Source organism: Typopeltis vanoorti, chromosome 18 (genome assembly GCF_054136105.1).
Source record: "Typopeltis vanoorti isolate ZY-2024b chromosome 18, IOZ_Tvanoo_1.0, whole genome shotgun sequence".
NCBI lineage: Eukaryota > Metazoa > Arthropoda > Arachnida > Uropygi > Thelyphonidae > Typopeltis > Typopeltis vanoorti.
This window is the reverse complement of record NC_143566.1, coordinates 81,544,888-81,572,555: the sequence shown is the minus strand read 5'-3', so window position 1 is coordinate 81,572,555 and position 27,668 is coordinate 81,544,888. Positions and strand designations below refer to the sequence as shown.

Below are 27,668 nucleotides of genomic sequence, written 5' to 3'. Positions count from 1 at the left end.
AATGCTAACATACAGTAGAGGGTGAACTGTTCCACTCCCACCATGTTAAATCAGACATCAGAGAGGTACTTCTTTTGCATTTCCAGGGATGGTCTTTTGTTTTCTCCATTTTACAGTCTACTCTTTCTTATAATTTCTTCTGCATTAATAACCCCTTAATAAATAATCTCCATTTATTATACTCAGAGAACAGACTGTTTGCAAGTGCACTTGAAGTTTTTTAAGAATGCAGCTGATGGATAAGTAAGATACAATATCATGACCTACATATGTTTATCAATATGATAAATTTAGTTTAATCCTTTATCCAAGTGTAAGCAAACAAAGTTTGCACCTGAAGTATCTTTAGGACTGAGGCAACTCATGGTAAAAGTGGACCAAGTTCTCATCACTACTTGTCCTTTACCATGAGTTGCCTCAGTCCTGAAGATACTTCAGACACAAACTTTGTTTGCTTACACTTGGATAAAGGATTAAACTAAATTTATTATATTCTAACCAAGTGGAAAAAACTTCCAACATCTTTCTCTAAATCCAGAGTCATTTAATAATAAGGTGAGACACCTTTTGCCAACTTGTATAGGTGAATACGGCTTCTCCATTGCTTCCACCTTAGTATCACCACCTCTGGGTCTGGCTTCCACTGACGAGACCTCAATAAAGGTCAAAACCGGTTGGGTAGTGGCCTTTCCCTTAATGCACAGCATTATACAAGTCTGCAAGGAGATGTGTTTTGCATTATGGGCGATAATAAGACAAGTAGTGATGAGAGCTTGGTCCACCTTTACCAAGAGCTGCCCCATGCCTCAGTCCTGAAGATACTTCAGGCACAAACTTTGTTTGCTTACACTTGGATAAAGGATTAAACTAAATTTATTATATTCTAACCAAGTGGAAAATGTATTATATTCTAACCAAACATCTTTATCGACATGAATTTGATAAATTTTAGTTGAGTTCAATGTATATTCATCTTTATTTGTTTGTACAATCTCATTTGAGAGAAAGTGTGCAACAAGGGAGTGACTTCATATTTTTAATTCAAAATGTAATGATTTGTCTTTATATGTTGACTAGATGAGCAATGGACAAAATCAGTATAAATAATATTAGATTTATTAAATTGATTTTTGGATATATTTGGAGAAATTACTGGCTTCAGCTATAATAGTTAATGATTACAGTTCTTTCAATTGAATTAATACTTGAGTCTGAGTTCAGTAATAGCATTTCCATAGAATATGAACCTGATTAGTATTTTGGCAGTTAAAATAGATGACTGCATGAAGGAAATCATTCTTGATCAACATAATCACATATTAAAAACAAACAATATTTTCTTGAATAATTACTCTTGGGAATCAGTATGTAATGAATAATCCCAACTCCATAATGAACCTCACTATATTTATAATAACAATAGTATACTGTTTATAACAGACAGAAAGAGAAGGATTCTGCTAAGGTCAACTGAAAATAACCCAATTTTTTAAAAGGGGAGAGGCACAGTAATTCATGTCTGGCATTCAGTAAATGATTCCCTTTACTTTTTTTTTGATATCCTAAAATGCTAAGAAAATACATACCTTTGTACAAGTTATTATTTTAAGGCATGCTATTGTATTTATTTACTAATATTAATATGATATACAAACAAGAACAGAATTTCTAATAATGTGTAAAATCTTTAATATAATGATGATATTTCTTTACTGCACAAAATATTGCTTGCCTTTCTATCAACAAAATATTCTCTCTACCTATTGTTTACACACACACACACACTGTATATATAATATTTATTTAAAGTTTTTTTTTCCATGAGAAATGTATTTTAAGATGGTGGAAGAACATCACTACCAGATGAAGATGATGAATCCTGTTTCTTATAGCGAGGATTATAACCAAGCAGATTACTTTCCTGATCCAATTCATCTACATATTTGGTCCATTCACACCTCCGACCTGTTAGTGGATCAATAACATTTCCCAACTGAAAAATCACTTTTTCGACCCTGTGATTTATCTTGAGACTTAGTGGTTCTGGTAACTGCTATAAAATCAGATAGAAGGTAAATGGTAAATGAAAAGAATACAAGAAAACATTCAAGATACTCTTTAAATAAAAACTTTAAAACTGGTAAATATACCTTAAATTTTAAAGTAATTGGATTTAATTCATGGTAATAAAATATGTACAACTGAACTCTGCATACAGGTAGGCCCCAAAGCTCAACTATTATAGTTGTAACCACTCCTAACTGCTTAATCCCTGGCTGTTCAATTCTGAGAAGTGTCCAAGACATAACAATAAAACTTGCAGAATGGCATAAAAATATAAAATGATTAGCCTTTGGCTGTAGCTGCTATCAGTAGTTAATCTTTATTAACTCTTCCTGAAGATTTTATTTTCCACACACAATTATGATTCTTTCTTTTCTCATTCACTTTTAGACAACAAGAGAGTGCATTTATATGACAGTAACTACAAAACCTGCAAAATAATATATAGTAGTGGCTGCTTGAAACAATATTCACTACACCTCTTTGATGAAAAACGACTTTGTTACATCAACAATAGTATAATCAAAGGGAATTTTATGCTACTAATTTCATTCAACTCCAAATAGGGGAAAAAAAAACCAGATGTAAATTACTGTATTAATTGGCTTATTTGCTGTCATCAGGAATAAACTGGTTTAACCTACACATACTGGCAACTGAATTAGAAACGCTGCAGAAATCAGTGGTTTCTATATAGGCATGTGAGGGCCAATACTAATCCTTTTCAATTTCCTGTGTACAGTTCAGTGAGATATGGGTTGGGAACAGCCTTAATTAAATGCTTTAGTCAAATGCTGAACAAAGGAAGTTCTGTAATTAAAATAAAAAGCCAAAAGGCTAGTTTTCTGGCAATTGAATAGATATTAAATGGATAAGAATCCTATATTGTTTTATAGCCAGTAAGTGAAACTCAAGATCGATAACTACAATCTATGAGTTTCAATGCCGAAAAACTATTGGCGAAGGCAATTCGAAGCAAAAGGTGGAGCAAGCTCAATCACTATTCTTGATATTCTCTCATAATGTAAAACACAGCTCCTAGGAGATGTAATACTGTCATTACATTATGAGGGGGAGGTCACTACCCAGACCGGTTTCAACCTTTTTTGAGGTCTCATCAGTGAGTAGGTAGACCTGGAAAATATCAAAGCTTAGTGAAAAGAACTTACATACCTTCACTATACGAATGCCATAAAGGTGTGCTTGTATTTTGTAATTAAAATAAAAAGCCAAAAGGCTAGTTTTCTGGCAACTGAATAGATATTAAATGGATAAGATAACTATGATCTATGAGTTTCAATGCCGAAAAACTATCGGCGAAGGCAATTCGAAGCAAAGGTGGAGCAAGCTCCACCTTTGCTTTGTATGGATAGTTTTACATTATGAGAGAATATCAAGAATAGTGAGGGAGCTTGCTCCACCTTTGCTTTGAATTGCCTTCGCCGATAGTTTTTCGGCATTGAAACTCATAGATTGTAGTTATCGATCTTGAGTTTCACTTACTGGCTATATAACAATATAAGATTCTTATCCATTTAATATCTATTCAATTGTCAGAAAACTAGCCTTTTGGTTTTAATTTTAATTACAAAATACAAGCACACCTTTATGGCATTCGTATAGTGAAGGTATGCAAGTTCTTTTCATTAAGCTTTGATATTTTCCAGGTCTACCTACTCACTGATGAGACCTCAAAAAAGGTTGAAACCGGTCTGGGTAGTGACCTCCCCTCATAATGTAAAGACAGTATTACATCTCCTAGGAGCTGTGTTTTACATTATGAGAGAATATCAAGAATAGTGAGGGATCTTGCTCCACTTTTGCTTCGAATTGCCTTCGCCGATAGTTTTTCGGCATTGAAACTCATAGATCATAGTTATCGATCTTGAGTTTCACTTACTGGCTATATAACAATATAGGATTCTTATCCATTTAATAAAGGAAGTTCTGTTTGTATAAGTCTTAGGGCCATAGTTACGCCTCTTAGACAAGCAATGCAAGTTATTTTTCCACTGCTTAAACACCCAAGATATCTCACTTTTGAGAAACCAGTCAATACTAATGTTTTCAGAATCATGGCTGCAGCCAGACGGGTGCTCACAATAAGCTCTTTACTGAACTCCGAAAGATCCTTAATTTTTTTTTCATTGTGATCAATATTACTGATGATTACTGACAGCAGCATTCTTAAATAGTTACCTAGAATATATTGTGACACATGTGACCAATATTTTGCATATAATCTGTGGAAGTGAAGTTTATGTACATCTGCATAAAGGTTTCTTATTCTGTGTCTGATATATGTAGTAGCTCTAGTTTCTGCTAGTATAAGGGCCATCTGTTTTTTAAATAGTTGATAACACAGGTGTTGTTTTATATTTGCTTACATATATACAGTTCCAACGATTTGCTGCATTTGAAACATTACAGAATTTTCTCTATGATTCTATTTTCACACATGTGAAATTATGTAAATTGATAACTGTATTTTACCCCAGAGGGAAAAGTCAATTACTTAAATTGAATGACACAATGGCTTGCATGTTTTGCATAGACATGATGGCTTGCATTCAACATTCCTGTTGGCAGTGACTCTTCCCTTTAAGATGCAATTTTGTGAAAAATTACTTATGGAATAAACTTTTTTTTGTGTTCTTTTAAATGTTTAATGAACAGAGATAACAAAATCTGAATGAGACCATAAGTCACTTAATGCACACTTGAATCCACTAACTATCCCTCTCTACTAAATCTGAAGCACAGTACGTTGTGCACTCTGGATATGACTAACAGAAACTAATCAACTAATCTTGCACCTGCAGAGACTAAAACTCTGAGTCTCTATTTAAAATTATGCATGTTGTATTTTCCTGCTCCTAACTGTTTCTTCAAAAAAAAAAGTTTAGAAGTCACTCGTGACATTTTGATTCATCCTGTATGTTACACACTTTGCATGCTTTTCTGTTGTTGTTAACTTATAATCTCTCTAAGATAAGGTCATGACAACAATGAATCTGGGGTACATTAGAAAACTAGATATTTTTTAAGATCCAATAATTTATTTAGTTCTTTTAAGATTAAATTATGGACACTTAAGCAAGAATACATAATACAAAAAGAAATGTACATTTAGATATGTAAAATTCAAGTAATTATCTATACATACTTTTATCAGGACATAATCTCCAGGTTTGGTTATTTCATTTGGATCATAAGCTAAATATTCATATTTCTGTTTAAAATACTGCAATAAAAAAAAATAAAATAAAAATCATGAAACAAACTCCATAACTCTATAGATTAGTATATAATTAAATTGTAGGTATTCACTCTTTAATACAAAAAAACTACATTTTAGATAAGCTAAAAAACATTTTTACTTTGCCACTACACTTATTACATAGTAGTCCACCAGTCCAATGGGTTATAACATACTAGCTGAATCCTGGAACAGGAATTATGTATTTATGCATTCAGTTAACTATACCTGTGGTTAAATGAACAGGAGATCAATATTTCAGGACAGACAGATATTGAGATCTTCATACTTTAATTATCTCCTAAAAGTTCAACATGCAATTATATGTAACAAATAAATAATTTTAAATTACACTGAATGAGTTTAAGAAGAAATGTTTTGTGTATAAAGGTTGGTGTGGGTTTCACAATGAGCCTTCTGATTCTATGAGGATATCCCATATAATAATAATAATACTAATGACAATAATTTGGTGGTGAAGAAAGTTGTATAGTAGGTGTCACGAATAATAATAATAATTTAATATTGGTAACTTCCTGGTCTGCCTCCCACTAATAAGATCCCAATAAAGGTCAGAGCTGGTCTGGATCACTGTCCTTTCCATAATGCTTGTGCATTATGGAATACAAAGGCAACTTATATTAGCTGTGAAGATACTTCATGCACAAATGTTATTTTCACTTGGGTAAGCAAACACACTTCCTCTCCAACCAGCATGCTGTGTAGATTTGATTTCCACCATGGCCCGGATATTTTATTATTATCAACAGACTTCCATGTAGTCAAGAGACCCATTTCTCACAAGTGCAGCTCATCATACCTTGACACATACATTCACTGTCTCTGCCCTCATCACACCTTTAAGAAATGCATTCCAATCACTCGCCACTCTCCATGAAAAAAAAAATCTCTCTTTTGCAAGTTTTTAAATGGAACATAATTCTACTGCCATATATATATATATATATATATATATAAGACCATCACCTTACTTATTGGAGGTTTGAAATGGCTTGAGAGCATTTCATGTTTGGTCTCTAGAGCAGGGTTTCTGAATTATGTAAAATCCACACACACGTATACATACACAAAAAAAACCCTTAGCCCACCCATTGCAAGTTTAAAGCCTTCATGGGAGGAAGTTAAAAAAATAAAATAAAAATGAAACCACTCCAGATATCCAGATTATTGTTTTCTTCAGTTTTTATGTCAACTTTTTTCAGGGGGGGTTCCATCTTGCAAGTGGTCTTGTTGCCTTCTTTTCCCCTTGGATCCATATTTATCAACTCTTTTCACAGTGATACAATCCTTCTATTTCTCTCTATATTCCTAAATCTTCACATTTAAACTACAAATATCTAGCTCTCTTTTCATTTATTTTCATTAGTTGTAATTATTTGTCTTTATTGATTGTTCATAAAAGTCTTTCTGCTACCTGTATTCCTACTTTGATTTTTTTTTTTAACAGTTCATATTCTGAACCATATAATAACTGAGTGGGAGTGGTAACTACCTTATAAAATTTAAGTTCGGATTCTTATCTTGTTATTTTATCTATTGTTCCAAAATTTTTTTGAAATTTATTTATTTATTCTATGACTCTTTTTGATCTAACATGCTCTCTGCATTTAAATGCCATGATTTTTGTATTTTTTTTTCTGAAAGCAGCTTTATTATTATTATCAACAGACCTCCATGGAGTCAAGAGACTCATCGTGGGAGGATGCTAATCTGGTAATTATTCCTTACCAACTTATACATCTCGATCATGTCTCTCCTCTTCCTTCCATATAGTAGGCTCTGTAATTTGCATTCTCTCAATCTGTCCTCACATTCCACAGAGACCAGAAACCAACTTAGTCAATCATCTCTAAACCCTCTCCAATATCTCATCATCCTTTTCAAAACATGTCAACCAAATTTGTGCACAATAATCCATATGCAGCCTGATCAAAGTCTTGTACAATGGAATCAAAATAGCCTTACTTCTACATTTCAGTATAGTCTGCATCATTCCCATAATCTGCTGTTTTATCCTCAATTTTAGCCAAATGTCCATGAAATTGCAAGTCGCCTCCACCTTCTCTAAAATATCTCCACCAATCATATAGGCTCTGCATCCCATTTTTGCTTTCAATTTTAAAACCTTACACTTTGCAACATTAAACTGACATTCCCACACACTCGCAGATTCAGACAGTCTATTTTGGTCCTTTTGCAAAGCTACAACATCGGCTCTACTTTTCATAATGCTCCCCAACTTTGCTTCATCTGCAAACAACTATATATTATCATGTAAGTCCTTTCCAATGTCCTTTACATACAAATTAAACAAGAATGGCCACAAAACAGATCCCTAGGGCATGCCACTAGTGAATTTCCTCTTCTGGGATATCACTCCCCTGTACACAACCTGCTGGTATTATCAATCAGCCAATCTCCAATCCAACATACTAATCTACTATCCATCCTCATCTGTTCCAATTTAACAGCTAGTTTGTCATGTGGCAATCTATCGAAAGCCTCTGCAAATTCTAAATATTACTGGATATGCATCCCCTTGTTCCAATATACTCATCACCTTGTTATAATAAGCAAGATGACTGCTAAAACACAATCTTCCTTTAGCACATCCATGCTATCTCTTAAAGAGAATTCTACTGCTGAATCAAAATATGGGTCAAATGGATTATGGATCAAAAATCCTTAATTCATTTTGTAATACTATTTCTTCTTGTTCTAAGCATTTATATTAGCCTCCAAAAATATCTTTTCTAAAATCTATATGACTTTTTTTTTGTTTTAAATTTAATTTTATATATAACTTGGTTTTCCTTGATTTTTCTCTATTGCCTGCACGAGTATATGGTGAGAGAAATTTATGACTTTCTTTCATTTACTGCCTCTAACTCTGTATCTATGATGGAGTTATTTTTCTATCTTTTCAGGTTTTACCACATGCTTGCCTGACTGAGGTAGTCAAGTTTATTACATATTTCGCTATGTAGTCTCTGAGTGTTGAGTTTTGTTTTCAAAAGGGGCTAAGTGCATGCAGGAGCATTCTCACTGCAAAAGGATACCTTCCTAGTAGGAGGAAATGCCAACTAGACCACTAGGTGGCAGATCACATTCATTACCCAGTGAAACACCACCACTGGGGCCTGAAGTGGTGAAAGCTATGTTTGTCCTTCAGACCAGAGGTTCTGGCCTCCATCCCTACCTCTCTTCTCCATGCAGTGTGAGTCAAAGGGTACATCAGTTAAAACTGTGGTAATGCAGTCCGAATGCCAGATAGTATATGGGTCTGAACTGGTCACTAATGAGTTAGGTGGTTTCTCAGTCAACTGGTGCATAATCCTGCTGCTGCATGCTCTGCCAGGTCATGCCTGGTGAGGGAGTCTGAGCAGTCATATGTGAGAGGCACTGTTGAAGTCATGGAATGGTAAGAGACTGGTTGCTCTCTGTATGAGTGTCTTGTTCACGAGTCTATCTTTTCCCACTCTTTCTTTTCATCTAATAATAAAGCACAAATAATGACAGCAACAGTGTGATCAAAATAAATTTCCCTTGACAACCAATTCATTTAAACAAACTCTATCCAGCTATCTAACCAGCGAATTCATCTTCCATAACTCTAAATGGCTTCCCCTTCTCCAACACTACCGATCAAGCTGGACATGATGCTGAAGTTTTTACTATAAGCAATGATCTAATGCAAATTGTACATATATCTACTGAAATTCCCAATAATCACCTCAACTTTCTCAATAACCTTGACCTTTTTTTTTTTAACTAGTTCTCCTTCCACATACACTGTAGAGGTTACCTCTCAGAAACTCAGACTGCAATCATGTGCAAATTTACAGCCTCACAGAACACTCCTCCACTGGCCACACCCAACCTTGTGTCCTTGAGAAAGCAACTGACACAATGAAAAAGAAAAAGTTGGTCCTTGTTGGGAATCTAAATAGCAGAGTAGGAAATGATTGTCAGACATACAAAAATGTTTTGGGAAAATTTGGAGAAAAGAGTAAAGCTAATAATAATGGCAAATACCTATTGGATTTCTGCTCAGGACATGGACTGGTTATTGCTAACACAACGTTCCAACATAAAATGTGCATAAATTCACATAGAGAGAAGAGGCAAGGAATAAGGAAAGTCTCACTGACTATGTTATTGTTGATAGTGATGTTTTCTCCTTGGTGAAGGACATGAGAGTGTACAGAGCATTTGAAACTGGAAGTTATCACCATTTAATCTTGAGCAAGATAAAATTGAATTTCATATTGAAAAGAACATGAATATTTCCACAGTTTTAAAGCAAATAAAAGTTGATCAGCTCTCAGATGTGAACTGTATGCTAAAATATGAGGTCTATGCTAAAATATGACAGTCTCATGAATGGTTGTTTTTGAATTAAGTGGGATCCAGTGTCAGAGGATTTCTTAGTAACAGTGGTCTGAAAAGTTCTCGGCCTAACAATGAAAAAATGAATTTATAATTTCAAAATTCTCTTTATTTTTCAACATAATCTCCCTTAAGACATTTATTCCAGTGATGCTCCAGCACCACTATCCCGTCCCTGTAGTTGTTCTAAGTAAGATCTGCAAAATACCCCTCTACAGCTGTAATCATCTCTTGATTCGAAAAAAAAAAACGCTGACCAGGGAGGAAGCTTTTAGTTTTGGGAAGAGGTGTATAAAACAAACTATTTGATAGAATGTCTTGCAATTTCACATGGATGCTTATGACAGATGTACCAACTTAGAAAAAAAAAATCTTGCCAATAGTGTTACATCTATGGTGGAGGCTGAGAACTTTTCAGACCACCCTCGTACACAAACATTATTGAAGAAAAAATTAGAGTTTGAAAACAGGAACCAAACCCTGGAGATTCAGTGGCTGTTCCAACAATTCATAGTGCAGATCCCTTAATTTTCCCATTGCCAAAACACCTTTGTGGGCAGGTGCATTGTCCTGATGAAAGATGATTTTTTTTTTCTCTGCAAACCGGGTCTTTTCTCAAGAATTTTTTCATCTAGTCTGGTTAAAAGATTGGAATAATCTTCCTCGGTTATTGTTTTACACTTTTCAAGATAATTAATAAACAAAATGCCTTTAGCACCCCAAAGTACCGATGCTATGATCTTTCTTGTTGATGGAACCGACTTTGTTCTCTTGGATGCTGAACAACCGGCTTCTGTCCACTGTTTTGACTGCTGTTTGGATTCTGGTGTGTAATGGTGAATCCAAGTCTCATCCATAATAATTAATTGATGCACAAAATCAGTTTTATTCTTGTTAAAAATGCTCCAAGCACTGTTCAGAGATTTTCATGCGAGTGCATTTTTGATCTGCTGTGAGCAAGCGTGACACCCATTTCAAGCAAAGCTTTTTCATTTGCAATTCTTCATGCAAAATATATCCTACAAGTTCTTTTGAAATGCCTATAGTCTCAGCACTTTCACGTAATTTGACTCACTAGTCATCCAATGCCATATCGTGCACTTGACCAATGATTTATGGTGTTGTTACACTTTTTGGAGATGGCCTTCACGTGGATCATCTTCAAGGCTGGTACGGCCACGTTTAAACTTGGCAGCCATTTCTTAATTGTCGAAAACAAAGGAGAGGAGTGCCCATAAACTTTATTTATATTTTTTTTAACTACACCAATGCCATCTACTGCCCGCCACCACCACTAATATTTCCACAGACAATCACAAACATCCATGCCCACAGCGGGATTCAAACCTGCAACCTCTTGGCTGGAGAGCCGATATGCTAACCGCTCAGCCAACTAGGCCTTTTATGAACTTTGAATGAATTTCTTTCAGTGTTAAACCTTCTTTTACAAAGAATTTTATAATTGCACGATACTCAATTTTATCCATTTCAACGGATACAGACAGCACTTTTGCTTCAGAGAGCTATATAAAACAAACTACTTATAGAATGACTTGCAATTTCACATGGATGCTTATGACAGATGTACCAACTTAAAAAAATAAAAAAATTGCCGATAGTGTTGCCATTCTATGGTCAAGGCCGAGAACTTTTCAGACCACCCTTGTATCCAAACATTATTGAAGAAAAAATGGAGTCAGAGAACAGGAACCAAAACCTGGAGATTCAGTGGCAAGCCCTGATGAAAACATTGATTAAGCCAAAGAGGCATGTGGTGAGATTGTCTGCAAGGATAGAAAAATCAGAACTCCATGATGGACGCAGGAAGTTAAAGAGATGGTGAAGGAAATGAAGAAAGCATATCAAAAGTTCCTGGCAAATAAGTCAGCATGTGCTCTTAGAGAATACAGAGACAAATGTAAGAAAGCTAAACATTGTGTAAAATTACTTAAACAAAAGTCGTGGGAAGACTTTGGCAAGAGCATTGAAAATAAATATCAGGAAGGTGGCAAAATATTCTGGAGACTGTTGAAAAAGCTCAGAAATAGAGGAAAGAGTGCCATAAAAAGAATTACAGATGATAAAGGAGACATGAAAACTGGAGAAAAAGATATCCTTGATGTATGGAGCAATTACTTCGAAAAATTGCTAAACGAAACAATCAGTGACAGCATCTGACCTCCATGGAGTCAGAGACTGATCGTGGGAAGTACTCACTATTGCATACAATGCTCATCCAACTGCATCTTAAACCGATTCAATGTGTCCACATCCACAATACACTCAGGCAATGTATTCCACTCACCAACCACCCTCCATGCAAAGAACCTGCTTCTCACTAATTTGCTCACACCCTCCTTATACAGTTTCCAGCAATGGCCACTTGTTCTACTCCCCTCTCCCAATCCATGAAAAATCTCTTCCATGTCCACCTGATAACCACCCCGACCAGCTTATATGTCTCAATCATATCCCCCTCCTTCCTCCTATTCACGAGGCTCTGCAACTTACATTCTCTCAATCTGTCCTCATACTCCACATTCCAAAGACCACTGACTACCTTTGTGAATCTTCTCTGTACCCTTTCCAACATATCCTCATCACCATGAAAACCTGGTGACCAAATCTGTGCACAATAATCCATATGAGGCCTGATCAAGGCCTTATACAATGGAATCATAACCTATTTCTGCATGTCAGGGTTCTCTGCATCATTGCCATTTTTCGATGTGATGTCTTCATAACTTGTGCAATGTGGCCCCTGAATTTCAGGTTCTTGTCCACCATCACTCCTAGATCTCTCATCTCCTCTACTTCTGTTAAAGTTTCCCCATCAAGTGTATACTTTGCATCCCATCATTGCTTACCAAATCTCAAAATCTTACACTTGGCAACACTGAACTGGAAGTTCCACTTACCTGCCCATTCATGCAATCTATTCACGTCCTGTTGTAAGGCATTAACATCAGCCTGACTGTGCATTGCTCTTTCCAGTTTTGTATCATCCACAAACAGCTGGATATCACTAGTTAAACCCGATCCAATATTAACATACAAATTGAACAACAATCACTCCAAAACTGGCCCCTGTGCCATACCACTGGTGACCTCTCTCTTTCAAGATACTCCACTCCCATATGCAAGTTTCTGATACCTATCTGACAGCCAGTCACTGATCCAACACAGAAGTCTGTTATCCAATCCCATCTCTTTCAATTTATTTAAGAGCTTGTCATGTGGCATTCTATCAAAAGCCTTTGCAAAATCCAAGTACACCACTGTATATGCATCTCCTCTGTCCAAGGTATTTGTCACCTTGTTATAGTACATAAGTTAGTGAAAACATGATCTTCCCTTAACAAACACAAACCCATGCTGATCCACAGAGAATACTGCTATTATCAACCCATTTCTGTATCCTACTTCTCACCAATTTCTCCAGGACTTTGACCACAACTCCAGATATACAGACCGGCCTATAATTTAAAGCTACAGCCTTATCACCACCTTTATGCAATGGAACAATTTTACCCTCCTATATTCAATCAGAAATACTCAAGTATGGAAGTATAAAAGTCTTGTAGTGGCTGCACTGCATACTTCAGATGGCCTAGACAAAGGGATGAATTCCAGATGATTGGAGCAGAGCTCTCATAGTACCCATATATAAAATAGGAAATAAAACTGAATATGAGAATTACAGAGGTATTTCCCTACTGAGTGTTCCTGGTAAGATTTATGGAAGTATACTTGAGAAATATTTGAGAAGGATTGTGGAAGGGAAGCTTCGTGAACAACAAGCTGGATTCAGGCCAAGCAGAGGTTGTCAGGATCAGATTTTCACTTTAAAACAAATAACTGAAAAATCTGTATTTAAGTTCTGTAGATCTGGAAAATGTATGTGACAAGAGAAAAGTTATTCAAAATGATACAGTTATATGATGTCAATGGGGCATTATATCAAGCAATACTTAGTCTTTATTTGAGTTGTAAGTCAGCAGTTAGAACTGAAGGAAGTACAGGAAGCTGGTTTGATATTAAATCTGGTGTCAGACAAGGATGTACATTATTCCCTCTGTTATTCATTATAGGATTGTACATTATTCAAGGATGTACATTATTTCCTCTGTTATTCATCAAGATAGGATTAATTCAGAGGATATTTTTGAGATCAGGACTGGTGGTGGGAGGACTAGGGGCCATACATGGAAGCTGGGCAAGAGTGTGGTTAGCAGGGGTGTTAGAGCTGGGTTCTTTACTTTTAGAGTGGTAAATGAGTGGAATAAGCTGCCAGAGTCTGTTGTGGGTGCTATGACGGTGAACGAGTTCAAGGCAAGGTATGATAGATACTGTGAGAATGTAATCGCATAGTTGTGTGGACATGATGTTTAGGGCCTCCCTCGATGAGTCTAAGGACTCCTGGAGTCGCCCGAAATAATAATAATAATAATTCATTGTCAATATGGATCACATTATGAAGGAAAGTGGTATTAAACCTGATATCAAAGTTGGAGATATTAATCTCGGCTCTTTACTTTATGCAAATGACGTTATGCTTTTAAATAAATCCAGTTCAAGTCTGCAAGATTGCTTGACTAAATTGAATAACTGTCGTAATATATTTGGTATGAAAATCAGCAATAACAAGACAAAGACAATGAAAATAGGCAGAAACACTGAAAATATTAACTGCATTGTGAATGGAAAACCTACAGAACAAGTAAAACATTTCAGCTACTTAGGCACAAATTTTTAGTGAAGATGGTAAATTAAATATGGAAATAGACAATAGAATCAACAAAGCTGGTATGGTAGGAAGTCAACTGAATAAATTTATATGGAATAAGAGAGAAATTAGTCAAAACACTAAATTAGTTGTATACAAGACAGTGTTCAAACCAATTTTAACTGATGGATCTGAGAGCTGGGGTAGAAATAAAGCACTTGAGCAAAGACTAGAGACTACAGATTTGAGTCTTGAAAAAAATTAGGAGCATGAACAGATAGCATCAATGGCAATATCATATAAAAACAAGTATATTAGGAAAGAACTTGACATTGTTAGCATTCAGGAATGTGTTAACAGAGCTAATCTCAGGTGGTAAGGTTACTTGAACAGAATGGGAGAGGAAGATTTCCAGGTTCGCTGGAAAAAGACCCAGAGGAGACCAAGATATAGGTGGATTGATACAGAAAAATTGTCATAGAAGACAGAAATATAAGATCTGATAATGTTGGAGTCTTGACAGGTAACAGATTGATTTGGAGGAAAATTGTTGATAGGAAATTAGTAGTGATGTAAGCTCTTCTTCATGTAGTATTATCATAATATCCTGTACATCCCTTGAGGATACATGTCAGGAATTTGATGATGATGGGCTGTTTGCATGCTCACTAGAATTATGGACAATTTTCACAGTACATATATGTAATATATAGGCTAAATACACATGCATTTTTAGTTCTTCATATTTTATGAACATGAGAAAATATTTAAATATGCTATTGGCCAAAAATTTCACGCAATGTTTAAATGTTTATCACATCTATAGTTTATTTTATTATTGTTTCCTCACACCATTACTGGTTGACCATTCCATACACTCACCACATAATATGTAAACCAGAACTAACACTTGTGGACAGTTTCCAGGGATAACTCCAAGTTTTCTTCCCCTTGCCAACATATTTCTATATCATCTCATTTCTACTGTCTGTTACTCAACCTTTGAAGACCATATTCTCTCAGTTTATTCTCATATGATCAATAACACAAGCCACGTATCTTAGTTTTCCCATCTGTTGAATACTTCCAGTTGTCTTTTCATCTCTTCTAAACTTGAGATGTGATTGTATCAAAATCTTGTTTTTGATACATATCCAACTTAGATTCTTCTTCAACATAACAGTTATCTGAAGTGTTGACTTAACCACCCAATCAATATGGCCGGCTCCTAAAATTCAACTTTCTGTTTACAATCATCCTTCTATCTCTCTTTATTGACCATTTAGCAAATTACCATTAATACTCTACCTACAAACTTCTTACAAAATGCATAACCTTGCACTTAGTAACATTCACATATTAATGTTCTATAAGTCTAGACATCACTTTTCAGAAATTCGGATTTTTCATCTTGAAATACTTAAAAAAACTATCCGGAAATACATCAAAATTATTATATATAAAATTTTTCATAGAGCTAATTTTTTCAGATCGGCACGTAAGAATTTTGTCTTGCAAATTTCTCTTATAATCTTCCTAACTTTGCATCATTGGCAAATAATTATATACTGCATTAATACCCGGTCTAACAAGTTAAACATGGCACAAGTACGCAACTTGTGAAATTAAACGTGACTTACCATGTGAAGAAACTCATTCATTTCTAAACGGTCAACAATCACCCTAGCTGTTTTGGCCATTACACAAGTAACACACCTTCCAAACATTAAGAACGTTTTACTTGAGGATGCAACTACATGTCCAGCCATTTTAATCTAGATAAACGTCAATATACTACATACATAGACAAATATATCAACCTAATTAAGAATCCAAATCATACACACACATTTAACTTGACCTAGATATAAGAACAACTACAAATAACCCGGCTTTCCACCATTTTTCACAATTGTAAACAACCTGAATATTGTGAATGGCCAAAGATATAGCAAAAATCAACACTGTGTATAGCCCAAAAGTAGCTATCAAAAGTGTCATCTTTCTCTACGGATGAGAAATCTATTGCAGAACAAACTGAAGGCCATATTAGGCTCTCTCTCTCTATATACAGGGTGGTTCAAAATTCCACGTACAGACTTTTAGGGGAGGTAGCGAACATCAAAACCAATCATATTCACATAAGAAAGCATGACCGGAAACGCCACCGGAAGGTACTAACAGGGACACAAAGATGCAGAAATAACACAAGGCAGTATGCAGTGTAAAAAAATTTTATTAGGTGTAACTGAACAGTTCAATAGTAGTTGGATACATAATATGGTTTCATATCAGGTGCTCAAAGTTAGGACAATTAGCAGTGGGCATTCCTGACACCGACGAACCATTGATTGCCGTACATTTTCGAAAATACCTGGAGTTTCTAGGATATTAGCAGCGGTGATGGCGATTCTTGGCACGAAGTCCATGTCAGAGGCAACAGGCGTTTCGTACACCATGGCTTTAAGGGTCCCTCACAGAAAGAAATCAATGCTCGATAAATAAGGTGAGCGTAGGGGGCATGCGATAGGTCCACCACACGCCCAATCCATCAAGTCCCAAAAGACCCGTCCGAATACTGACGCACAGAAATGCCAAAATGGGCTGGAGCCCCGACGTGTTGGAATCACATCTGCTGACGCACAGTCATTGGAACATTGTTCAATAAATCCAGCAGAACTTCCAGAATGGTCCGATACTTCTGAAAGAGTCCAGTCGGGGTAGCAACAGGTATGGGCCAACTAAACAGTCAGCGACGATACCTGCCCAGACATTAATGGCGAAGCGATGTTGCGCAGCATATGATCGCATAGCGTGTGAGTTCTCATGGGCCCACACACGAGCATTGTGGTGAATGAAGACTCCTTCGTGGATAAATGAAGCTTCATCCATGAACAAAACACAAGTTAGAACATCCGGATCTATGGCACTTTTCTGCAGAAACCACTGCGCGAATTCCACACGTCGAGGATAATCTTCGACCTTCAGTAACTGTACCCGTTGCAGATAAATCGATGTAAGGACTCAGAGTGCAAAACGCGCAATACACTGGATCGAGATACCTCTATAGCAGAGGCAATGGCACATGTGCTTGTCTCTGGATTATTGTCCATTCCATGCAACACTTCCTCTTCCATGGCGGGATTTCGCTTCGATCGTGGCCGCCCACTATCATGCCACCACACATAGTCACACAAATTCTGATGCAAATGTGCAAACATTTGGTGATGTGGTACACGTCTGATTGGATACCTTTCGCGATACATTCGTAAAGCGGCTAGTCCATTACCGTCAGCTAACTCGTAAACGAGGTGCATCTCAGCGTTCGTAAAACGACGCATGGTCTTCGTACGAAGTCGAAATCTTGAATGAGGAAGCCCAAATTGACCACCTGGAGGGCTGGCGAACAGCGCCACCTATCACTTTCGGGTGGCGTTTCCGGTCATGCTTTCCAATGTGAATATAGTTGATATATATAATTTTTTAACGATACTTGTGACATAATGATTAGAAATATATACACGTTAGCAAAAGAATAATGTTTAATTTGCCAAATATTTCGGTCTGAATATTACAGACCATCTTCAGTCGCTACATAGAAATAGTTTTAAAAAACAAAATGGAATACGAACAATTGATCATTCATACATAGAAAGCGCCGCGTGATGTCGTATCGCTAAGTATTAGAAGAGTAAACATTTAAAAAAAAACATAATTAAAGATATTAATTCAGAAATTCATATAATGATCTTAAATAATTATGCTTATAAAAAAAATAAAAAAGTAAAAAATAAAAAATTTAATGTGTTATCCTGATTAAACTTTCCCAAATTTTTGATATAGATATATAGTCATTAATTCAAGTTAGGACGTTGAAGTGAGGCCTCTACACTTCTTTAAATAAACGTTCAAATTTGTAGCGACATCTGTGTAGGAGGAGAGTCTTGCACCAAAGGATGTTTTGGTTTGTTTCTAATCCATACTAAGCTAATCTCAGGTTTGTTGTGTTTAATTGATGACTGATGTTCTTGAATTCTTTTTTCTATGGAGCGTCCAGTTTGTCCAAAGTAAGAAAGATTACAATTACATTCTTTAGATGAAGGAAAATGGTTGGTGGTTGGATAATTTGTTGATAGGTGTATAAGTGGCTGTTAGATTATATTTTTTAGAATTCTCGAAATTGGTTCTGAAATCCCAGAAATGTAAGGAATTGGAACTGGACATATTGAATTTTGGATGTTCTGTGTTAGTTTGTAATAATCGAACAGATGTTGTGTACTCTTTTTGGAGAAGCCATTTAGTTTCATGTGATGTTTGATAGTCGAAAGTTCCTTCTGCAATAAATGAGAAGTTGAACAGTTAGTTTTGACTCGTCAGATTAAACATTTTGTTACTCCTGTTTTTTGACAAGGGTGATGAGCAGATTCGTTGAGAATATAACGACCTGTGAATGTTTGTTTTCTGTAAACTGGTTGTTGTAAGAATACCAGAAGGTGAACGGATGAGAAGGACGTCTAAAAGGGTAACTTGTTGTCTTTTTCAATTTCTGTGGTAAACTTTATACGAGGATGTAAGGAATTGATACTGCTTAAAAAAGAAGGTAAGGAGTCTCTGTCGTGAGGCCATACAGAAAAGATGCCGTCTATATATCTAACCCATAAGGATCGTTGAGGGAATATAGATGAGAACATGACTTCTTCTAGCTGTTCTAAATAAAAGTTTGCAAGAGCAGCAGAAAGTGGACTTCCCATGGCTGTTTCTTCCACTTGGTTGTAAAATTTATTTTGACATAAGAAATATTTAGAGTGCATTACGAAATCAAATAGTTTTATATCTTGTTGGAAGATGTCAGCTAGTAATTCCAAAGTCTCTTTGAAAGGTACATTCGTATATAAAGATTCTATATCGAAGGCAACCATAAGATCTGTAGGTTGTAAAGAGAAAGTTTTTAATTTATTTAAGAAATATCGGAAAAGTTTTTAAAAAAAGAGTGTGAGTTGCCAATGTGTGACTTCAATAATTTAGATAGATATTTGGCTATGCGATAGGTAGGAGAATCAATACAATCCACTATAGGGCGAAGAGGAATATCTCTCTTATGTATTTTTGGTAGACCATAAAACCTGGGAGGCCTTGCAAAATGAGTTTTTTGTCTTTCAATAGTGTCTACATCTAAACTTATGACCTCATCTAGAAGGGATTTTAATTTCTTCAGTTGTCTGTTGGTTGGATTGTAATTGAGTTCCTGGTATGTTGAGTGATCTCGAAGTAAAAGGGAGAGTTTTCTTCTATAGTTTGAAGAGGCCTTATTTCAATGTCCTAACTTGAATTGTAATGATTGTATATCTATATAAAAAATTTGGGAAAGTTTAATCAGGATAACACATTACATTTTTTTAATTTTTTATTTATTTATTTATTTTTATTTTTTTTTTAATTTTTTATTTTATTTATTTTTTTATTAGTAGGCCTGTGTAGCTCAGTGGAAGTGGCGCTTGCTTCCTCTGCGCTTGGCCGCTTGAAGTTAGACCTAGGTTCTAGTCTAGTCGCTGATTGGAGGAACTTTTTCTAAGCCTATCTTCGACCGGTTCCCGAGTTAGTCGATTTCTGGCGCAGGCAAGCTGGTTTTTCCTCCCGGAAACTCGGGTTTTTCGTCCCGTAAACTCAAGAAAATTGACTGTAGTACCCACATTATTTCAGATAGTGACATATCTTGTTAGGGTTAGGTATCTGCCATCTCTTGGCAAACAAGTGCTGCCAAGAGATGGCAGCACTTGTTTGCCAGCCGATTTCATAGGTGGCTGCTATAATCAGTGATTGACATGGGCGAGCTATCTCTGATTGGCTACCGGTGGAGATTGAACTGCCCACTCAGTCTTCAAAAAGCTAGATAGGGTATAAAGGCCTCGCCTACTCCTATTAAGGAATAAAAACGCGTTAGTTGATTTTTTTATCAGTATAATGTTATTTAAGATTATTATATGAATTTCTGAATAATATCTTTAATTGTTTAAAAAAAATGTTTACTCTTCTATACTTTGTGATATCACATCGCGCGGCGCGTTCTATGTATGAGTGATCAATTGTTCGTATTCCACTTTGTTTTTTAAAACTGTTCCTATGTTGCCACTCAGGATGGTCTGTAATATTCAGACCGAAATACTTGGCAAATTAAACATTTTTCTTGTGCTAACGTGTATATATTTCTAGTTGATATAAATAAATAAATAAATAAATAAATATATATATATATATATTGGCCAGACAGATAAATCTGTTTCACTTCGTCTTGAGGAACATAGACGTGACATCTCCTACAATAGAACACGAGCGAGCGCCCTTTCAAGTCATGTCCTTTTCTCGGCAAACTCTAACCTTGAAGAACAGCCACATCAAGTTGACTGGGAACGCACTACTAATTTATATATTTGCAAGGATGAATTCGAAAGAAGAATTATCGAATCAAAAGAAATAGTTCTGGACCCTTCACATTTAAACAATAATCTTAGCTACAATTTGCCTGATTCCCATAGCGCAGTAATCCAGTACTGGCGCTCAAAAATTAGCTGTCGCACACATTCTACTCATGCGAACGGTAGCACGCGGTCACCTATTCAAATATGACTGTTACTATTCTGCTTTTTATTAAGCTGGAAAGTTCATTTTTTACCGTGTTATTTTATATCTTATGTTTTGTATTTCTCACCTGAAGAAGTTGGAGCACCGATGAAACTAGTTGTGATGTATTAAAGATTTTTGTTATACTTTCTCGGGTTCTAGTCAGTTAAATTTATGTTTATAAATGTATACATCCCGAGTAAACCCTAATTTCAACAATATATATATATATATAAATTATAAAGTATCGCTATTTGCAAATCTAAGTTGAACGAATCTAGCATAAGAAAACGAAAGTTGATCCCATAATAATAGGTGCTTTAGGCGCCATCCCGACATTGAAAAACATCTAGAAGCACTCGAGTTAGATGGATTAAAAATTGGGCAGCTGCAAAAGGCCGCTTTGTTCGGCATAGCATTCATTTCCAGAAAGTATTTCCACAACTCATAGGTTCTTGGGTAGGGCTCGAATTAGTGGAATATAACCAGCCTTTTCTTAAGACTGAGGAAGCAACAAATCAAGCTTTGATGATTATTATATATAAAATCATCTAACGCCTTTTTATTCCCGTATATAGGGAGTAGGCGTGGTCGTTTAGCCCTGTCTAACTTTTGGAGACTGAGTGAGCAGTTCAATCTCCACTGGCAGCCAATCACAGATAGCTGGCCAAAGGCTATCACTAATTAAACGGCACGCAGTGAAGAGCAAATGCCACTTCCACTGAGCTACACAGATACCAAGCAATTTTATAAGCTAGGATTTTGTACAATTGTACAGAATATAGGCTAAGTGAGCGATAGAAGTGAACCAATAGAGGTCTTTTTTAGTGAGGTGGAACAAATGCAATCTCAGTAGGACTACTTTGGCACCTTGTAAAATGTGTACATCACTCATTAATTATTAAGGCCAGAACAGCGCCTACTTACTTCCATAACCCTAAATCTGAAGAAAGAACGATCTTGCAAAGATGGATTCTGGCACTGACCAAAGTAATTTTTTTTTAAAATATAGTTTTTTCAGCCAATTCTGACGATAGTGTGTCTTTGGTACAAGCAACTCGGTGTTTTATTTCTTCCGTGTAAAGAAATATGGAGTTTCAATGGTTCAACTGAAATCAGCTCATCGTATCAGTATACGTTCTAAAATAGCAGGTGCCCTCCCTCGATGAGCCTTTGGACTGCCTGGGGGTGATATCATGTAATAATAATAATAATAATAATAATAATAATAATAATAATAATAATAATAATAATAATAATAATAATAATTGTGTTAGTTAAATGGCAAGTGTTATAATAGCACGTTGCCTACATGTGTAGTGAGTATGGAGATGGTGAAGCTTTTAAGAGATGGTATGATATGCTATGCATGTTTGACATAAGACCTCCTATGATGACTCCTCTGATTCCAGGAAGTCTGATGATGTTGTTGATGATAATGTATGTGCATTCAGAGTAGTAATTGAGTGAGTCCTTATTCGGCAATATTTTTGACAGAAAGCAGCTTCTCCAAATTATTAAACATGCGATCGCTAATGTCATTTATTCCTCAGTTTGTTAAGATCATTTAGCCCTAATTATCCGAAGACTAGGAGGAAAACAACCCTCTTTCAATTACCGTTACTAATATCTGGCCAAAGATTGTCAATGATTTTGTGAGGCATCTGCTAAGAAGTGTATAGCAAAGATCTGCTTTCATCTAGTGGTCACTAATCCTAACACTATATATCATTGTCTAAAATAGTGTGACTTCTATGTCGATTTTTTCAGTTGCTGGATCAAAATCGAAGTTTCCTGGTGGAAAAACGCCAATTATTTGCACTAAAGATCGACTGGCTCAAGGACTAGCTGAAAAACGTTTATTAAAGGTCTTAGTTGCCGACTGGAATCGAACCTCGAAAGGGCTTTCTTTTCGCTGTAGCTCTAGCAAGCGATTATCATTGCATAGCTCAACACAAGCACACCAGTGCAAGTATAACTGATTACACTCTGCGACAACTTTTTGTTCTCTGCATAAAATGGTATTCTAATTATGAATAGGTTGTTAAATTTTATCTATCACCCAAAGAGACACGTTATTCATAAAATTCGCCTACAGGAAAAAAAAAATGTTTCTGAAGGCTCTTTTTACTTTTTTTTAAATGAGTCCCTAAAAGATTTCGAATTTTTTTGTTGGCGTTTTGCATTAAAATGGAATTGATGAAATGTTCTGTATATCTGAACAAAAAAAGGGGTGAAGCATTTATTTATTTGAGCAATAAACTTTATGAATAACTGAATTCAAAATAAACAAAGATGCTTTAATTCGTTCGTTAGTATGATTGATTTTTAAGTTCACTTAACTGAAGCTTCTTTTTTAAAGGAAACATGATAGTTTGTCAATACTGTAAATGAAATGGCAGGCAGTATCAGTTCATGGATTTTTCAATATTAGGACGAATTTCCACAATTTTCATCCAGAACGTTTCTCTAGTATGAACATTACAGAAGTTTTCAACAGGATTATCACTGCCCACAGAAAGACGATTATAACTCGATTCTAGTCTTTCAAAACAGGAATGTTTACAATAGGTTTTCCTTTGGCTTGGTGGTAATGGTTCTTCTGCAGAAATTTTGGTTTTTAAACCTGCAGCTCTAAATCATCCACCAGAGGGCTCACACCATTTCTGATATAATAGATACCTTTTAGGTTTGGCCATGACGACATTTGTCTGCGATAATCGAATCATTCACTGCTACCATATTGGCTATTAATGATAGCAGGAAGGTGGCGATCATGCGCTTCTGATCTTCAAAAGGCATTTAAAGTAAGGGGCAGTTCTTTGAGGATAAAAAGTGTTCTAGATTTGTATATGTTATCTTTTCAAACATAACGGATGTTAATATAATCTATCTACTGGTTAGATGTTGAAAGAACCTGCTGAGATAGCAAAATTTTATAATTACGTGAGTGGTGAAGTGGAAGGCGGGATCGAAGATGGTATAATGCAAGCTGAGAATTTTAATACAATTTTACAGATCTAATATGAGATAAGAAACTTTTTTATGTCATTCACGCAAGAAAGATTATTTGAAAACCTATTGTATATTTTGTACTGTGGATGGGTTAAGGATATATTCCTGATATTTTAAATTATCTGACAACCTACAAGGCTGGAAGCAACGATGGTGTATGGCCTTTAGTAGTAAATATATGTATGTAAAATATAATTAAGCTTGTTATGATTCTTTTCGGTAAGTTAGAAAGATTAATAATCATTTCTACAGAATGGAAATTTGCAATGATGATATTAATTCATAAGTAGAAAGAGGCACATTGTATGAAATGGAAAAGTGAAGTCGGACTGTTACTCATGAGAGTTTTGTCAAACTAATGAAAAAAATTAAATAAGAACCGTATCTATTATCTTTAACAGCAATTACTTATTGAGCAGGACTCAGTATGATTTCATGAAAGATCTGTCGATCTTGAATGATCTGACAAAATGCTTGATATTAAAAAAAGTTAGGTATATAGACATATTATTAAGTGTACACTATGATAACATTTTATTTGAGTACTGTATTGTCTTTATTAATTTTTATTAAGTTGTATTTACAATGCTCCTGGAGCTAAAACGGGGCGTTTGAAACATCGAGTGGAAATTATTAATGACCTCGTGATCGAAAACAGATCTAGATCAGACAATAGCTGATCAAGAATAGGAAACAATATGAACCAGATGTAAGTTTTTAAAAAAAGTATCAGGTGTAGGTATAACCTAACGAAAGCTCAAGTAGTCCACAAATACGATAAAAACCATACAGAGATCACATTTGCGTACATTAACCATGTAGCTGAACCGATTCCAGCATGTGTGATTTTTTTTTGTAAGACCCTCACGAATGACAGCATCAAATCATTCAAGCTCAGACATCCTTTTGAAAGCATTCACAGAAACCGAATAGAATTCTTTGAAAATATGCACGAGTATCTTCATTAATTCCAGAAATTAATGTTTGGTGAGACAGGGTGTGAATACCAGACGCTTCCAATGCATGTATTGGAAGCGTCTGGTATAGAGTGTCTTACTTAATAGCAAAGTCTAAACCTTCTCAACTGATTGATTGAGCCCACAGTAAAGCCCGCAGTCAAAATAATAGAGAAACTCCTGGCAGAAGACAAAGAGGTAATGCTGTTGAAAAATATGTCTTGCAAATAATATAGGATGGTTATAATTAAACTTCATATTTCGAAAGCTGGTTAACTAACAGCAACGATTTAGTATTTAAGATAATGTGTGCGGCACAGAACGTCGAGTTATAATTGTTGTGGATATGGCACATAATAATTTGAGGTCAACTAAATTGGCTATGTGTCCACGATAGACAACGTCTTTGAAATGTCCCCACAGTCAAAAGTCGCAAGGGGTTGAGATCTGGCGAGCACGCTGGACACATTGTATGAAAATGTGACTGATAATTTTGTCCTCAGTAAAATAAAATATGTCTCAAGCAACTGCTTGACATGGGTGGCGATGCGAGTAGGGGCACTATTCTGCATTAACACGTTCATTGCCAATCACACGATATCGCGCGATGCGAGATCTCACCAAACGGTAGATCACGCGTTATCGCGTGGACGTCGCTAACTAAATAAAAAAGTAAAAAAAATTTGCCCACCACACGAAATTCCAATTTTCAGCTTGGCAATGAAAGTGTTAAAACTATTGAATCCAGGCACTGAACGGTGCTGAAGTGTTGGAATCACAAGATTGGCTAAGGGAGAGAGAGAGAGAGAGAGAGAGAGAGAGAGAGAGAGAGAGAGAGAGAGAGAGAGAGAGAGAGAGAGAGAGAGAGATGCATATCACTGGCCATTCATAGTGCAGGTAACGAGACTAGCAGGACAGAGCTCCTCGAAAAAGAAAGGTCCATTAATGAATTCCTTTCTGAAACCACACCGAACTGTTACCGTCAGGGTATGACACGTAGAATCTGTTGAACAATGTGTAGCGTCTGCAGTTACCCAAATTTTGCAGTTGTGCATATTCACAGCACCGTCCAATTGGAAGTGAGCTTCGTCAGTCTAGAAAATATTCTACAGGCAGTCGCTGTCCAGTTTAGTCAGACCAAAAAACTGCAGGGCATATGTTTCTCGGGAATTCCGGTCAGGATTCAACAATTACTGAATGGGGGAAAATCTTTTAAGGATAACAACATAGAATTTGCTTTACGGGTTTGTGAACCATGCTTATGGATTGGTCCAATAACTGTGCAATACTTCGCGCGCTGCTGCGTCCAACAACATTTGTCATCGTTTCTTCCTCTAACGCTGTGGCTACTTCCTGCACTGTCCACCGTTTCATCCTCTGACAGGTTTGACATCTAAAGAACCAGTATCTTCAAATTTCCAGATCATTTTGAGTAAACCATTTGCAGTCACAGGACTTGTTTTTGGTCCCTTTAATGTACTGAACTTTCGCAATGCTGTCAACGCACAGCTGTTAGTTTGGTAATGATGACATTTTGCTTTAAAACATTATCTTCTCAAAGGCAATGAACGGACCGCATTCCGCATATACCTGCTTTAATAGAAGCTTCTTTCGAAGCATACATTATTGGGGACATTTGCCATTTGTATAAATGTTACGGTCGCAGCTTTTCACTGCATGCTAGGAGTATCATATCTAATTTAAGGGTATTGCAGCGGCATATAACGCCCTAGTGGACAACTTTTAGAACTAACATTAGTTTTTGAGCATAATAAAATTCCATTGCCACACACATCATCATGTTAAATATTAAACCGTTCCTTAGAGCAGTTACCCAGTTACAGCCTTTCGAAATGTGAACTTTAATTATAATCATCCTGTATTTTCACAATAGAATTTTAGATAGGAAGAAAACATAAAACATCCATTGTTGTCACCGGTTTGACAAAGTCGATACTATACACTGCAAGTAAATAAATCTATTAAAATTATTCTGCTAATTCTAATGGCATTTGTTAGATACCAGCTAAATAAAGTAGCTACAATGATTTGGTGTTTAGGCAACGTGGGTCAGCACATACTACAGGGAAAGTTATTTTTCGAGTATTTGATGATTTCATCAGAGGCAAGAACATTAGAGTTGATGCATTGGAACATGTATGGGTGGTGAACTTCATCCTTTAAACTTCATAGCAGGAATTCAAAGTAAGGAATGTTCACTAAAAATGATGATTTAAAACCAAGTTTGACATGACTTAATACGTTTTATACAGATCAAAAATGTCTAATTTCATTTAAATTTATAATCACTAAATTTTGATAAAAAATAAATTGATTGAAAAAAGTAACCATATAGATACAGTGTCGTGTACAACTTAAATTTATCCTAGATGTTATGAAATTCGGCCTATCTACAGAAGAGTAAATGCAGAATAATTTTAGGCTTCAAAATGAAAAACCGAATTTATAATTTCCAAATTATTTTTATTTTTCAACATAATCTCCCTTAAGACTAATACATTTATTCCACCGATGCTCCAGCGTCATTATCCCGTCCCTGTAGTGGGTCTAACTCTGCCATGGGATCCTTAGGGGTTCCATGCATGGATTAAGACAGTGT

The 27,668-nt window shown here is 35.8% G+C and overlaps 1 protein-coding gene across 1 annotated transcript; it reads right to left on the bottom strand.

The window, feature by feature from the left end:
* Positions 1-407: 407 nt before the first annotated feature.
* mRpS17 (mitochondrial ribosomal protein S17) lies at positions 408-16,351 on the bottom strand. The gene is made up of 3 exons (XM_090408441.1): positions 16,100-16,351; positions 5,231-5,308; positions 408-2,053 (listed from the first exon to the last, which is right to left on the bottom strand). Exons 1-3 carry the CDS (start codon positions 16,226-16,228, stop codon positions 1,835-1,837), a joined length of 426 nt encoding a protein of 141 aa, XP_090264567.1. The 5' UTR covers positions 16,229-16,351; the 3' UTR covers positions 408-1,834.
* Between the last annotated feature and the right edge of the window lie 11,317 nt (positions 16,352-27,668).